The following is a 16,053-nucleotide window of genomic DNA, read 5'->3' as shown; positions in this document are numbered from 1 at the left end:
TTTTTTTTTTTTTTTTTTTTTTTGCCTGGTTTTCAATCTCTACCTGTATGACGTTTGATCTGTTGAATGAAAATCCAGTAGAATCATACATTTCAGCAAGATATTGATAAATGCATTTTTCTCACCCCTGCTTTCACTGGGAGCCCAGCCAAGTCTAGAGTTACTAATGAATAGTAGGTAAAAGGAGATGTACCTTCTTGATGGACGTTTTAAAAAAAAGATAAGAGAAAAATCTTTTAAGACTGCATTTTACTGTCTGGCATGCAGAACATGGTTTTCTTTGGTTTACATTACAAAAAAAAAAATCTAATGAACAAAATAAAATTGCAAAGAAGGAAAAATATTTAATGTATTCCGAGATGATAATGTGGAATAAGAGTTAGTTTTAGCATTTTTCATTAGAGTTTAAACAGTTATTATGCTCACCACACTGTAAATGCTATCTTAAGATTTATCTATACTATGATTTATCTATAGGATTTAAGATTTCTCCATACTATTTATCTACATTATGGTCCCTAATTATCAAATGGTAGCAACAGTTCATTAGTGTTTAATTTATGAAAAGATGATCCAGTTTTATTTTTAAATAAAATCAAGAAACTTATCTAAAATAGTGGGTAGAGGAAACAAGTGAGCAGGAGATTTCTTTAATTTCTAGTTTCGTATACTTCTTTTCTTCTTTCTCCTTCAGGCTGCACTAGGGATAGCGAACCTTATTGTTATGGCTATGGAAAAAGAAGGGGTGTCTAAAGATGCAGCTATCAAAAGGATATGGATGGTTGATTCAAAGGGATTAATCGTAAAGGTAATACAATTTTCTCATTCCTTTAAATACCATGATAGGTATTTGCAGTCTGCAGATAAAGGCAAGAACGTATTCTTTGTGAAAGCAACTACAACAATTTATTTTTCTTGAGACAGCGACCTGTATTTTTTAAAGACAAGAAAATTGAATGGATGTCAGACTCCTATGTTACTTCAGGAGGGTATGAGATTTTGCTTGGAATTCCTCCTTTATTTTTATTAGGGATGAGCACATAATGAAGAGAATTTTCAACAGTTCATTAAAAACGTGTAAGGAAAGAAATGTTCAACTTGCGGGTTTAATAATTCCCATGTTAACGTGCCTATTATTTGTTGGCACACTCTTGCACAAAGATGCATGGATACACTAATAGCATTCAAGGATTTTTTAAAAGGAACAAGAATATGTTCAAGGAGAATGTTCTCCTGGTATTGCAAGCACGTCATCCTCCCGCAAGAACAGAGATACATTGCATCAAACAGCTTCTCTGCACAGTGGTACGGCTTGTGTTGCAGATGTTGTGGTCTGCAGTGCTATCAACACTGGTCAGAATTTGAAGCTGCTGAGAGACTTCATCAGTCACCCTTACCTCATTCCTTCCATCTGCCAAAATAAAGAAACATATGAATTCCATGTGCCAGAATAAAGAAACTGGTATGTTTTAGAAGGTGGTTATGTATTTAATAGTTTGTGATCTACTTAAATGGATCAGTTGGCTTTGCTTTTTCACCTTGCCTCTCGGTTAGCAGTGTTTAGAGTCATCTTTGTTAGTACCGCACTGTTGCGCAGCATTCTTTAGCTGTCTAATATTTAAGAACTTTTGTACTTCACACGTCTTTGCATCAGGAGCAGTCAGTATCTGTGTCAGTTCATTGAACAGTGTCACGGCACCTTTCGCTCATACTGTTAAAAGAGAAAATAGCAGGATCATAGACATCGAGATGGGATAGTGTTATTAAAGTCATCTTGGACATCCATCCCTTGGCAGAAAGCACAAAAGTAGCCTGATCAGGTATAGAAGAATGGTAGTATTTGCTACTAACACAGATTTTTTTTTTTTTCTGGTGTTTTATATTTGTTTTAATTAGTATTTTTAATCCTTTCAGTTTTCATCTAGTAATCTTAAAGTGCTTTTGTGTCCAAACACAGATGACTGAAGGCCTGTGTGTCTTCCGTGGCTGTTGAAACCTTGAGGTTGTCCAAGAATGGCGTGTTGCACAATTTCCTCCACCACAGAGACTGGGATTATCAAATCATGCAAATGACTAAAAATCACCTCCTGGGGGTGTTAAGGAAACAAACTGGCAGGGACAGAAGTCTAGGAACTTCACAGTCCTGAAGCAATAAAACTGGTCTCGCTGCGTCTGTCCAGCCAAGGTGGTTAACCAGCCTTTCTTCTCTCTTGCTCATTTCTTCTTCCTGCTTCTTTTACACTTCTCACTGCTAATTTGTTCGCCAAGAAGCCAAGTTGTTGCTCTTGGTACGCAGTGACTAATTCCTTTCACAGTTTCTAGATTTTTAGTGACTCGGTGACTGTATTCTTCCCTCACCACCTTCTAGTTTCAGCGCTCTCAAGCTGTGCCAAAACCAATCAGCATCTCACACAGCCTTGACGTTCCTTTCCTCTGCTTATTCTTCTTGCTGGGGCTTTAATTTGGGTTTTGTCCAAAAAGCAGTCCACTGAATTTCATGTCCTGCCCAGAGTATATTTGTGAACTGTTTGTGATAGCCAGACATAACAGCTGTCTGAGACAGATTAGGGCTGAATTTGTGGCCAGATGTTGATGCAAGCAGCGGGAGCCGACGGTGCATATTTCAGGTTGTAGCTGGTGTTACTGGAAGACCTGGGAGCATCAATCTTCCCTCTGGCTGTCCTGGGGGGGCTTCAGAATGGGAGGGTACTTACTGCTGCAGTGTGTTGGAGTGCAGAACCTACTGGACCTAGAAGCTGGAGATAGTTCAGTGTGAGGCCTGAGCTGGGCATAAGGAAACCCACGTTTGGTCCAGGGCTCAGCAAGTTTTGTTGGCTTTATTGTGCAGCCAAATGTTGCCCCTAAAAAGTAAAAACCCAAGAACATTCTGCCCACCCCTCCACCCCCCCGAAAAAAATGAAAGAAAATACAACATAAGCACTTTAAAGCTTGTGATTTAACTGCTGGGAAGTCATATACAGCAATTAAATAATTAAGCTATTCCTGGTTCCTTTTTCTAGCTTGAGAGAAAATGCTGTACTTTACATCCGCTTGGGAAATTGTTTGGGCTTTAGCTGATTGCAGAAAAGTGCTGCAAGTCTTGAAGGACTTTCCAAAATCTTAGAAATGAGATAAGAGAAGTAAAATGAGGAAGATTTGTGAAAAACTGTACAGTGGGAGGGATTCTGTGTAGGAAACCTTCTCATTATTGCAAAGACAAGATTTTTCCAAGCCGCAACATAGAGCACCAGTTAACCAATTTTTGCATGAACTAAACTGACTTGTATTTCTTACCAAGGAGATGTTTAAAATTTGCCTTACCAAAAACTGCTTGATCAAAAGAGTTTTACTTGAAGCAGGGAGACCTTTTCAGCCTTAGAAATATTCTGATCTGTTGCTTTAGCAGTATGCAAAATAACAGAATCTCAGAAGACTCAGCAATTACTTTGTCCACCTAGTTTTTACATAATTTTTATTCTATGCTGTCCTTTGATCATTAATTTTGCAATGCACATTTATAGATTTAGACTTTTTTTCCTCCTTTCATGTACTTTCTGTAGTATTTCAATCAGTGCAAACTAAAGAAAAATAACCTTGGAATTTTTGTTGACCTGACTGCAAACAGTTTCCACCTTTTTTCTTCTTCACCCACCCCTAAGAGCTGCCATGAAGTCACTTATCGGGCTTTTGTGTCTGATTTTTCCTATGTGGCTTTTTAATTTTAGCTCAAGTGCAGCTGTATTTTCATTTTCCTGTTAATATTCTTCCCCCGCCTTGGGAACCATCTTTTATCATTAAACTAAGTTTGATGACAAACATTTCTGCTATGTTGTGGTGAAAGAGCTGATGAGGAAGGCTGCGTTTGTTATACTGTCTATAGTTGTGTTCTCTACTTCATTCTGCAGACCTTATGATGTTGCTTATATCAGTTCTGGGTGGTTGGGAGTTATTTTTTAATTTGTTCAGTATGATTTCACTGGTGGATGAAGAAAGTTTGTAGATCATAGTATCTTCAGTATTTTGCCACTCGAACATATGATTTTTTGAAACAGATACCACATATCCTGCCATGAACAGGGGCACCTTCCACTAGACCAGGTTGCTCAAAGCAAATGAAGTTCCCTCACATAGGGATGAATGTCATCCTTAACTTTAAAGAGTATGTCAGCATGGAGCAATGTTGCTTTTGACAGTTTTGAACTCTATGCTTTCTAGTTCAGCACAGTAATACTTGTGTCTAACCGAGTGACTTCTAATTTAAATGTCTATTAGACGTGTGATCTTATCCCCCTCTAAGGTTTCGGATCAACTGAGTGAAGCCCAAACTGAATGGCAAGCACAAGAACATCAGTTGAGGTCTGATAGTTGAAGGCCTCAGAATCTCAGTCTTTCTAAGAGGAGGACTGAAATAGAACCCAGTATCTGTGGTCCTAATTAATTAGAATGGAGATACTCAGGTAATCCTGCAGATTATCCTCTAAAATGCTTTCATTTTCCCTCCTCCTTTCCCCATTTGAATACGCCTGGCAATCTTATTTGGAAAAGATCCTCACAACCAATGAACTGGCAGTGGATACGACCCTGATTAAAATTCATGGTTTGGTCACAGCTGGATACGTACATAATTCAATCCTCGCTTAGCGAACGATGGTAGAGAAAGGGGGACAGTTGGGACGGATGCCAGAACTTCAGTGTCATACAGCTGTGGTCACTCCCATTACAGTCAGCAGAGCTCATATAACATATGGAAAAGGCTTTAGAACTTATTGAACTGTCTGATCGTTACTGAATTTTCTTGTTTTAGCAATAATCACTTTTTTAAAAATAGTGGATTTCATTCTAAATACTAATTTGAGAAGACTTTTAATGTTAACTTTTATATAAAACTTAGTATTATGTCTGCCTCTTTCACTAATTTTTATTTTTAGCTTTTTTTTTATCAACAGTCAGTTATGCTAACTATTTTGTCCTAGATCAGTTCATTTATGGTTGACTGCAACTGGCTAGGACTTTGAGAGCCAAAAAACTGATTTGCAAAGGTGCAATGTCTTATCTCCAAGGCATCACAATCATTTAAAGCAGTTTCTGCCTTATTTTACTCACGTGCTATCCCAAGGAAGCAATCCATATTTTCTTTGTCAGTTATTCTGATGTCGGGAGAATTAATCTGTGCACTTTTATCTTGCATTTATCTTGTTCTATGCGAAGTATAAGCTTTGCAGAAAGGAAACACATTAATTTGTCTTTGAACACTCATGGCATTACTCATACTCAGACAGTAATATATGAAAACAAGTGAGGACAAGGCAAAAGGGTGATTGATGGGGTGTGCTCAAGGAATACCCACGTTACCTTCTCTAAAAGAGGCACCAGCAAAAGTGTGGGTGTTAAATTTTAGCAAGTAAATGTTTCCTCATTGACACCATGTACATTAGACGTACTGATGAGATGGTGACCTAATTGGGATGGTTTATGATTTCTTTTGCTCGCACTCTTTTATTGAAATGAATGATTGTTTTGCTCCATTTAGTTTCTGTTCTGTGCAGTCCTGACTTGCTCTGCTGCTCAGATCTTATCTTCTTCAAATGATTGTCATTATAAATTTTGTCCTGCCTGTTAACCATGTGTGCTTATTTACATGCAAGGAGTATTTTATAAATTTTACAGGACTTCAGTAAACAGCCCTTATCTTCTCAACAATGTGATTTAAAGTCAACACCAGAATTCCATTTCTTAACTAAATCTTATATTTTACTGCCAACTGTCATGACATTGTATCTTCAAAATGTTGTGGTTTTTCACACAGTTGGCAACAAACTGTTTATTAATTGCATCCAAGTTGCCTTGGATTTTTTGTTTTGTTTTGTATGGGTTTCTTTTTTTTTTTAATTGCAGTTTGTGACTCATAACCGATACTCTCCTGGAGTTCTGGCTAGGAAGGGTGGCCTGGCTTGTCCCCTCCTAGCACAGTCTCTGTGCCTCTCCTGTCCCTCCGCTTTCTGGGGAGCTCCCCAGAGAGGTGTCTCAGTGCTGTCTACAGTCACTACCTAGACCACGGATTTACTTAAAATGAAAGAGATAAGCCACGTAGAGATCATTTCCCAATAGGGAGATGTTTCTTCATCATCTCCCATGACTCTTAACCACATCCTTTTTTTCCCCCTTATTCCATGCTGCTTTAACAACTGCTTTTTTGTTTGTTTTGCTCTTAACTCTGCAATACCAAACTTACAGGAAAAATGCATGCAAAACCAAAATATTTGCAGTTGGAAATACTCTACTAATTGCTTTGCTTTTTGGTCAACAGTTCTCATGTCTTCAGTATTTAAAAACCTCAGATGAATTTATTAATTTATCTGTGTACTGATCTCTGTTCTCTTGTTTAAATAAGCCACAGTTGACACAGTCAAATGGAGGCAATTGTTTGTATAAATAGATTCGTGCCTCCCTGGCTGGGAGACGGGATGAGTGCCAGCACTGCCTCTAATGTGGGACAGTGCAGTCATCAGGGTGCTCTGGCTTATTCTCAGCTGCCTTGCAGCCGATGAGAAGAGGAAATGTTGGACAGCTTCCAGCCCTGCCTTTCTCACCTCACTGACACAAGCTGCTCTGCTCTTCAGCCGTGGTTTGTGGGGCAGTCCCGGCAGGACCAGCTCAAACAGGTCGTGGCATTAGGCTTCATATTGGTGGTATTTGTAAGATTTGCCTCCTGTTCTGTAATATCCCACATAGATGTCTGCTGTGCAGTCTGGGCTTGTGTTTTTACAGCTGTTTTCTATGAATTTTCTCAGGGTTTTATTGATGGGTCATTTTTGTTTGTTATCTGAGCCTCAATTTGGTTCTACAATATGATGATAGGAGCAACTTTGTATGGCAACTGTGATGGCATTTGCATGAAGTCTGATCCCACTATCTCCTTTGCATCTTGTGCTGCTGGTCAGCCTAAAAACTTAAGAACCCTCCTTAAAACTAAGAACTGGTTTCAGTTCTAATCCAAAATACAAGCAGTTTTTCATAAAACTATTAACTACTGAGTCCTGTTACTTCCTTTTGCTCCTGAATTTAAAGGTTCTGGTGTCCAAGTGACTTATATTTTACTATTTGTAACAATAATATGTAACACAAATGAGCCTCATCCGTTAGGGACTATAGACATTTTAGGATTGCCAAGATCTTTCATACATAGTGTCACCATCAGAGAATGCTGCTATTGTTTCTTTATCTCTGTACTTCATCAGCTGACTTAACATAGTCCACATTGTAAGTCATTTGCTAATAAAGAATTTAGCTCATATTAGTTTCCATCTGAGATAACACGGTGACTTCTAATACAGCAACACACGTGTTTTCAGGTTGCTTTGTTACCACGTAGGTTTCTTGGTACAAAGTGATACTGTGACAGAGACGTTACTTTTGTCCTGGAAAGTAATTTCTGACATTTTCACTGAGTCCTTGGGCTTAAGGTTTATTAACATTTTTGAGTGTTTTTAATATTCTTCATCTTCAGCATTCTAGTGAAGGCGTGTTGTATAGTTTATTCAAGCAGCCTGAGTATGCATTAAAGATGCTTTGGTTGTCTTTCTGGTACTTTAGTATGTAGTTTGTCTGGGATCTTTTTTTTTCCCTAGCAAACTAGATGAATCATCATACTGCTATTTGAACAACAGTGCAGTAACATCATTTGGTAGGAACTCCTGGAAAAATTCCTGCCCTGCGAGGCAAGTACTGGGGTCCTCCAGTGAAACAGTGAGACTGGAGGACTCCTGTACTGAAAGTCTTTAGATTGCTGGTTTTCCTGAGCCCTTTCCGTTGAACAAATGAATTTTTAATAATGCTAAAAGAGCAAGACAGTGGACTTGGAAGACAAATATGAATGTGACTGAATGTGACGTTTCTACTTAAAAGACTCAGAGCTTTATACACGGAGCCCCAGAGCTCATTCAAATTCTTCCTTAGTATGGAACATTTAAAATTTTTCCTTTTAGAAGAAGGGAAATATCACTGAGCTGCATGCCATGTGAGCATCTTAGGATTATGGAGATGCATGAAGACCAGAGCAGTTTCTGATTTATGCTGCCTTGTGTTGATCCTCTACAGCTCATTTCCTAGCAGCAGACAGCCGGAGTGCAAGAGCTAGCTAAGCCAGAGCTGGAAATGGAAACGTCAGAAGATGGGCTCTGCGCTTCTGGAAGATCTTTTAGTCAGAGCAGCTCTGCACTGACAGGTTCATCTGTTTTGCATCTCTCCAGTGTCAGGAGAGAGACAAGACAGAAAAACCACACAAATCCAGAATTGAGACTCCTCCATTTTGGCTCCATCTGCTTCTCTGCTGACCGACAAAAATTGTGATTTCTTATTCTGGCTATAGGCATTCAGGGGCGGATGTCTGGAAGCTTGAACTAAATGGACTGGCAACCCCTTAGTTTGAGGTTAAGCATGCACAAAACTGAATTGTTTCTTCCTCCCTGCAAGTCATTGCTTGCCCTGTTGGTTGGCAGGGCATGGAGAAAAGCTAACCATGCTCGTGCTGCCGCCTCTCTGCTATGTGGAGAGCAGAGCTTAAGAATTCGGGGACAAAAAAATACTGTCTAAAGCACTGTCCTCTGCATTATTGGAGTTTTGTTACCACATCAACCTGGCTGGTCTTGAAATCTCGGACACAGTTTTTAGGGCAGTGTTATGTAGCTCCCTCAGGATCACTGCATTAACCATTAAAATACATTTCTGATGATTTAAAAATCTATATTACACCCCCCATCCCCAAACATAGAGTGTCTTTTATAAGCATTTTCCATGCAAAAATCTCTATGTACATAGCTGTTGTTATTTTTGCTAAGCCACAGAATTTAATACATCATTCTTAGTTAATATACTATAAAAATATTTACTTGGAGACATGATTCATTCTGACTAATGAGAACAAGCTAATTCAGACCAAAGCTGAATAAAGAAATAAATTTTAAATTGTTTTGGATTTGGTTTTGGCTTGGGGTTTGGCTTTTGGGGTGTTTTTTTTTAGAATGGGAGAATGCCCTGTGTGAAATTAAGGCCAAATAGAAATTAAGATAGGTCAGATTCACTGCTGCCCTAAGATGACCCATCTGATTAGCACTAGTCTCACTAGCTGGGGGTCCAGGAAGGGTTGCGGTGGATCACATCCAGCTTACTCGGAAGTACTCCTTCGTAGCTAATTAAATGAGAGATGATCATCAATGTCAGTAGGAAATGGGGCTTCAAATCCTTGGTGTTGCGTCAATAAGTGTTTTAACAGCTCTGCCGTTATCTTAGTTTTAAAATGTTGAAGTACCTACTCAAAAGCCAAAGAAGTGTAAAACTCTGTAAAGAAGTAACTCTATTCCATGCAGGGTTTTGGTTATTTGTTTTGATTAAAAATTAAAATTAAATAATATCAACATTTTTCTCTGCTAAGGTGCAAACCTGGCCTCTTAGCTGTTACACACTGTGGGAAAAATTGGAGGTCACCTTTCCTGAGAGATCTGCCCAGATCTGCAGATCCTTGACACGCTCAGAGCTACCAGCTTGCTGCAACCTGAAGAATGAGCTGGTCATAGCTCTTAGCAATGATTTCTTTTTTCTTGGTAGCCCAGGATAATCTCCTGGCGGTTGGATTTTAAGACCAGATTGAAAACTGCTTCCTCCCTAACAGCCTAATAAGCTATTCAGGAATGAACAGAAGAAGCAGTGTGGGACTGGATCGTCACCCATGGCACTCGTTCCCACTTCCCAGGAAACCTGCCTCCAAGTCAGGTTCCATCGAGCATTTCAATGTCAACCAACCAGATGATTTAGAATGAAAAGTGACTTTTATTATAGCATTTTAAGTTATGCATAGCAACAAACTTTTGTCCTGGAGGTCATAAATGTGTGTTTTTCTTTAGCGACTGAAAACTTCGTATTTTTCATTGAAAACATTATGGAAAATTCCTGCTTTAAACTGAGATGCATCTAAACTGTGTGTGTAGACTGTGGAGACATCTTCTGGGGTGCTGGGAAATAGCAGACTTCAAAATGTGTATTGGCAGTGGAACATGGTATTCTCTCAAGGCTGAGAACTTCACATTTTGCCCGCAAAGGAAGCCAGGTGCCCATATCGCAGGATTTCCGTGCTAATTGCTCTAGGGGAACACTGAAGAACTGTATAAGCACATCCAAACATAACCCTCTCAATTTAAAAACTCGTATTTTGGTTATGTAAAAAAAAAAAAAAAATCTGTAGAAGAGGAGAAATCTCTGGAAATTCCTTGTAATCATGGGTGAGCCAAAAGAAGCTGGTGTCCTGTGAGGCAGACCAGCTCAGCCAGCCCTGACCACAGAACAGCCTTCCACAGCTTCCCATAGTGCCCTTGGGATGGAAGCGCTTTTTTTGCAGCTGGGAGTGAAAAACGGCCTTCTCTCCTGTCTACCAGCTCCTGCGGTGGCCGCCCGAGGACCAGCAGAGGAGTTTGGATGATGGGACTGACACAGCCACATGTTGCCACATTACAGAATCATGGTCTGAAATGTAGCATCAGATTTCTTGGGTTTTGTTAAAATTAAGTAAAAATGCCATTAAAAAAACTAACCCTGGCTTGAATCTGATACTATATGCAGCCCTAAACTGAGCCAAAATTGACAAATTCATAGACTTTGGTGGAATCGTGGAATGAATTCTGTTCCACTACTTCAGTATAGTCTTAATTAACTTGCTAGGATTAAGGAAACTTTAATCTTATCAGTTGGAACAGATGTGGCTGGAGAGATGATATATATCTGTTCTGGCTATTTGGTCAAGGTTGTGTTTAGCATTCCACTTTCCTTGTGTACTTCCCTATATATCTGTATAATCTGCTGCTTGCTGTCAGAAATTGTAAGATGTTTGAGGGGCTGGCACCTTCTTCTAGATTTGTGTTTGGAAAGTGCCTTTGCAGTGATGTTTTCTGCAGACACAAGAATAAAACGAGGGGTGGAGGGACGTGCATTTTAAACTCTCCTGCTAAAACTTTCAGATGCCTGTGTACAGCTGGAGGTCCACATACTTAGACGGCTAATATAATCCTCAGAGATTCTGGCCCCTTTTTGCCCTGCACTCCACGTTACTCACACTGAGCTCAAATCCTGTTTGCAGCCCAGTCGATGTCAGTGATAGTCTATAGCCCCTTTTCCTGCATCTATCATATTCCGTTTGGAAACCTTTTTGGGCATCGATTGGTGGAAATTGCTGGTATAGATCAGGGCAGAAGTTGTTTCACAGCTGAGCCGATTTTCTTAATGCAAAAACAGTGTGCCAGACATCAGGTTAGAATTATTTTTATTCCATCCTTAAGAATGAATGACTTAAATATGAATAATGTGGAGCAAAATACAGGCTCCCCTACATTCTGTATGCTCTCCCCATATAGTCTCTATACTTTCAGACAGGAGCAAAGATGAAAAATCTAGGAGAAAAACTATTTTTTTTTGCAAAGTTATGAATCCTCCCCACCCTAGCACATCTGTACTGTTTGCTGGATAAATATGTTTATGCTTTATCATTAGTAACTTTAAGCATTTGACCAAAAGTTAACAGGTAAAGCTTTAAGAATGCTTCAAAGAAGAAATTAATGATGCTTTCTTATAATTGTTAGTACAGTGGTGTTCTACAGCTATTATGAATTTAAAATTAAAAAATTTAATTTACCTACTGCTTAGAGAAGTAGATTGGTCCTAAATTATCCTTTGCATGTTAGCTGTACACAATGTGACTTTGTCTAATATGGTATTTGGTGATAGATGCAGAAGTAGAAATGAAAATAGGACATGTTAAACGAGACACTTTGTAAACTGATTATCCCAGGATATTAGGTTTCATTAAACATATAATAAATATCTTTTTTTTGTTCCTTACTCAGGGGCGTGCTTCATTAACATCTGAAAAACAGCGTTTTGCCCATGAACATGGTGAAATGAAAAATCTAGAAGACATTGTTAGAGATGTAAAACCAACCGTGCTAATAGGTAATTTATTTTAAAGCAATGACCTTATTTTTTGTTGGGAAAAAAGGGGATGTGGCTTTGTCTGAAGACAAGATCACATTCCTCCGAACAGAGTTTACCTTTGTGTGTTGTCAGAAAACACTGGGTGCGTAATGGACTCTATTAAGCAACAGAACAAACAGTAACTATCCAAGCATGTAACAGCACTTTCACTACAAGCCATCCATTTCACAGGGGGAATAATCCAAACTGGTTTAAACATCTAACGGAGAACCCTATCACCTTCCTAAATTCCGAATTAATGTGGATGGTGTAATACAAATAACCTCGAACTTAGACTTGAGAAAATTGAACTAAGCCAGTGTAAAGTCATGCAAATAGAAGCACGTAGCTGTAGCTGAATCTTCCCTCGGTTTTAGATCCGTAGCCGCCAGCCCTTTGTGCAGACAGCATGACTTTTACAAAGGCTTTTTCTTCTATAAAAGCTGCAAAATTTGGTATCTCCGTAAAGGATTGGTCTGCTGTCTGCAGTTTGGTTATTGTATTTCAGTGATTTGAAAAGACTCAAAAATTCATATATTTGGCTAGTAAAAATCATTCACCAGATGCTGGAAAATCCCAAACGTCACAGTGAAAATTATCCTGCACTTTAAGAGCTACCTTTCCAACTGTGCCTAGACCACGTGGTCCTTGTCCAGTAAAATCTGCTTTTGACAATGAGTATGAATGAGGTAAATAAAGCATATCTTTTTCTATCCTGCATAAAGATGACTGCAAGACAGAGACCAAGTAGTCTAGAGAATTTATTTAGTAAAATACAAGGCTAAAAAACCTAGTGGAACTGAAGAACATCTGAATGACCTGTGATATTGATCTAGGTAACGGTGTCTGGATGCTTAGGGAATGTTTGCCATCCTGAAATACGGGTGTTTACTCTGTGTCATTTTTATGTAGAAATCTATGCAGCGCTTTCCCTCGAGGTCACTTTCACCTGTCCGTATCGCATAATGAAGGCTCTTCCCATAGAAACAGCAAAGAAAATTAATATTGGGGTTTTTTCAGTTATTTTCAGTTTCAGGATGACTAGTCATTCACTATGCTCCCCTGAGCAGCAGGAGTCATGGTGGAATATGTTGATAGTCCTCCTCCAAATGTTTTACTTAACTGTCTCAGCGAATCCTTCTATACATTTCATCACCTGCAATGGCTCAAGAAAAAGCCTTAGTGTACATGACCAAGTATAAGAAATTGCAATTTTAAAATAAAACCCAAAAAACTAAATAGTCAGTGAGATTGTTCAGAGTGTTTTGTTTTAATCTGAAGATAATTATCATTCTTACTACTGGCTGTCCAGAAGCAGTTTTAGAAGACATTAAACAACTGGCAACTGCAGACTTAACCAGGAACTTAGGAGGTGTGTAACAGGCTCGCATACAAGTAGGTCAAAATCATGACTGCTGTGACTGTTCATCAGGCATACAGTGGCCCAGCTGGTCTAGCAGAGCTTTTGCGTTTAAGCATCCTTGTGCATTTATAGAAGATGAAGTACAGAGAGCTCAGACCTGGAAAAAATAGTAGTATGTGAGCAAGAGATGTTTAAACTTTGAGAGAAGCCACTAATAGAGGAATTGACTCTTTTGTCTTCCCTCTTATTCTCATCAGGGGATGGGAATAAAGGAGATTTGGCCGGATGCAAAACCAAATGAGTCTTAGACATGATTTGGTCCAAGTTAAGAACCTAAACAAGCACCTAAGGAGTCTGTCATACAGTGCCTGGATTTTCAGAAAACCTCTTGGGAAAGCTCAATTTAAAACAGTTTAAGGAATTTCAGTGGGGCACCCACCTCTTCCTATTGCGAGCATAGGCTGTGCTTGACGATGTCTCTGTAAGATGATACCGTGCTTTGTGTAGAAGGTCAGAAAATGAGACACCTTTAAGAAATGTTAATCCTGGAGTATGTATGACGAAGCCAGCTCTGCAAGGTGAGGTACCCTTTCAGCTTGATCCCAGTACCTTGTGCTCTCCTCAGGCAGACACCAAGCTGTTGAGCGGGCAATGTTGGGATGCTCATTTGCACATGAGTGATGAGAGGTTAGAGTACTGACCCAAGAGACACCCTCTCCTGGCCTGGGCTTGAATCCGCTCCTACTCCTCCAAGAGGGGGAACAATAGCTTTTTTCCTGCTGTTGAAACTCAGATGCTGTGTAGAAACTAGAGCAGTGAGCCAGGCACTGGGGGTTCTAAGCAAGAAGTTGGCTACCTTCTCTGCAAGCCGAGTGACGGGGGCCTTTGTGGGCATAAAGATCTTTAGGTTTACTCCAAGGACTGTTGGTTCACACTGAAGGTGTGGAGAGCAAGGACCTGATCCTTGGATTCCCAACTCTTGTAGATTAGGCAGAAATACAGGTGTATCAGCACCTCAAAAACATGACACACCCCCCTCTTTCATTGTGAGTACGCTACGAGGAATAGAAAAACATTTCTGGTGGAATGGAAAGGGATGTATTCAAAACAATTCTTGCTGTCAGAGAAGCCTTAGATTCAAAAATAGGGATTATTCATCAGCTGAGGTTGGAGATGACAGAATGATCAGCTGTAGAAGGCAGAGACTTTATTTGATATGTCAGAAAAAAATTGAAATCTGACACACTGGATTTGGGAGAAACTATCCAGACTGTTGCTGAGACCTTAGGGGACAGAGGTGTAACTTCCTCCTCCTTATTGGACTTAGCTGCAAGTTAGCTGATACATTTCTATTTTATATAAAGGGCTTGAGAAAAGTGAAGTGAGAAATTCACCAAACTGTACAGGGGTGAATAGGTTCTGCCTTGCATTAGGGATAATACTGAAGTTTTGCTGTTGCAAAATCTTTTACACAAAACTTTACTTTAACCATGTAAGGAAAAAGGTTGTGCTCCATTTTAAAGGGGGAGGTATGCGCTAAAAGTAGCTCTGATCTTTTAAAATTGATGTGCATGTCTTACCTTGAACCGATTGTGTTTGTCTCCTCGTTGTGTGTGTGGTTTTGTTCTTTAGGAGTTGCTGCAATCGGCGGTGCTTTTACAAAACAGATTCTTCAGGATATGGCTGCTTTAAACAAACGTCCTATTATTTTTGCTCTCAGCAATCCTACCAGCAAAGCAGAATGCACCGCTGAGCAGTGCTACAAATATACAGAGGTAACCGAAGATTAGCATCTCTCTGGTGTACATAGTGAAAAGTAAATCTGAAATCAAATTTAAAATGGGAGAAGACAGAGGGTGGAATAACAAATACCAAGCATGAGTCTGTGTGTAGCTAAAATGAGTTAAATTAAGTAACAGGTTTTTCAGACTTTATCACAACAATTTCAGTGAAGTTAATCCATGCTTACTCCCTCATAAAAACAGTTAATAGCTTTTATTGGTGTCAGGCACAACTCGTGGTCTTTATTTTAACTGAAGTATATCATAACCCATCAATCATTAAAGCCTTATGCCTGTTTTTGAACTGTCCCACTTTGTGTAATATATACACACGGTGGCATGCTTTTAATTTGAGAGTTTATAAATACTCTGTAGGGTAAGAAAATACTTTAATAAAGGAAATAGAATCTTTAAAATAATTCTTCATTAAGAACCGGGGTAATTGACTCCTTTTACAAAGATTTCTATTATGGAAACAGATGAAAATTACGAGAACCATACTTGCTCATTTATTACTGTATTATAGAAATGCTAATAAGCATCTTGTCCTGTACTTCAGCCTAGAATTTGAAATGTGTGATTCATTGACTGTATGTCTTTCATAGTGGATTGTGTTTGGATTTCTCATCAAATACAGGGCAGTTTGAATGACAGTTTCGCAGTGTTTAAAAGACAAATCTACCATGCCCATTGCCCACGGCACAGCTCACAATCGCAGCGCAATGAAAGAGTCAGGGAAGTGGCCTACATGAAGGGTTGGTTATTGTGGGTAATGACGTCTGGTAGGCAGAGCAAAAGATGCACTGAAGTATTTAATCTGTCACCAAAACGTATAATAAGCTGGCCATGATAATACTGCGTGACACCAAAGCAAACAGAATATTCTTCGGAAGA

General features: G+C 39.2%; 1 protein-coding gene across 1 annotated transcript in view; it reads left to right on the top strand.

Annotated features, from left to right (window-relative positions):
* The window catches only part of LOC104498571 (NADP-dependent malic enzyme), a gene marked incomplete at its 5' end in the record, with an annotated part of 26,690 nt that overhangs the window by 1,020 nt on the left and 9,617 nt on the right, over positions 1 to 16,053 (top strand). The window contains 3 exons of the mRNA XM_010141970.1: positions 695 to 808; positions 11,889 to 11,994; positions 15,011 to 15,153. Coding sequence (XP_010140272.1) covers positions 695 to 808; positions 11,889 to 11,994; positions 15,011 to 15,153 — 363 coding nt within the window. The remainder of the gene's footprint in view (positions 1 to 694; positions 809 to 11,888; positions 11,995 to 15,010; positions 15,154 to 16,053) is intronic.

Source organism: Buceros rhinoceros, unplaced genomic scaffold (assembly GCF_000710305.1).
Source record: "Buceros rhinoceros silvestris isolate BGI_N320 unplaced genomic scaffold, ASM71030v1 scaffold16008, whole genome shotgun sequence".
NCBI lineage: Eukaryota > Metazoa > Chordata > Aves > Bucerotiformes > Bucerotidae > Buceros > Buceros rhinoceros.
This window is presented reverse-complemented; position numbering and strand designations above follow the sequence as displayed.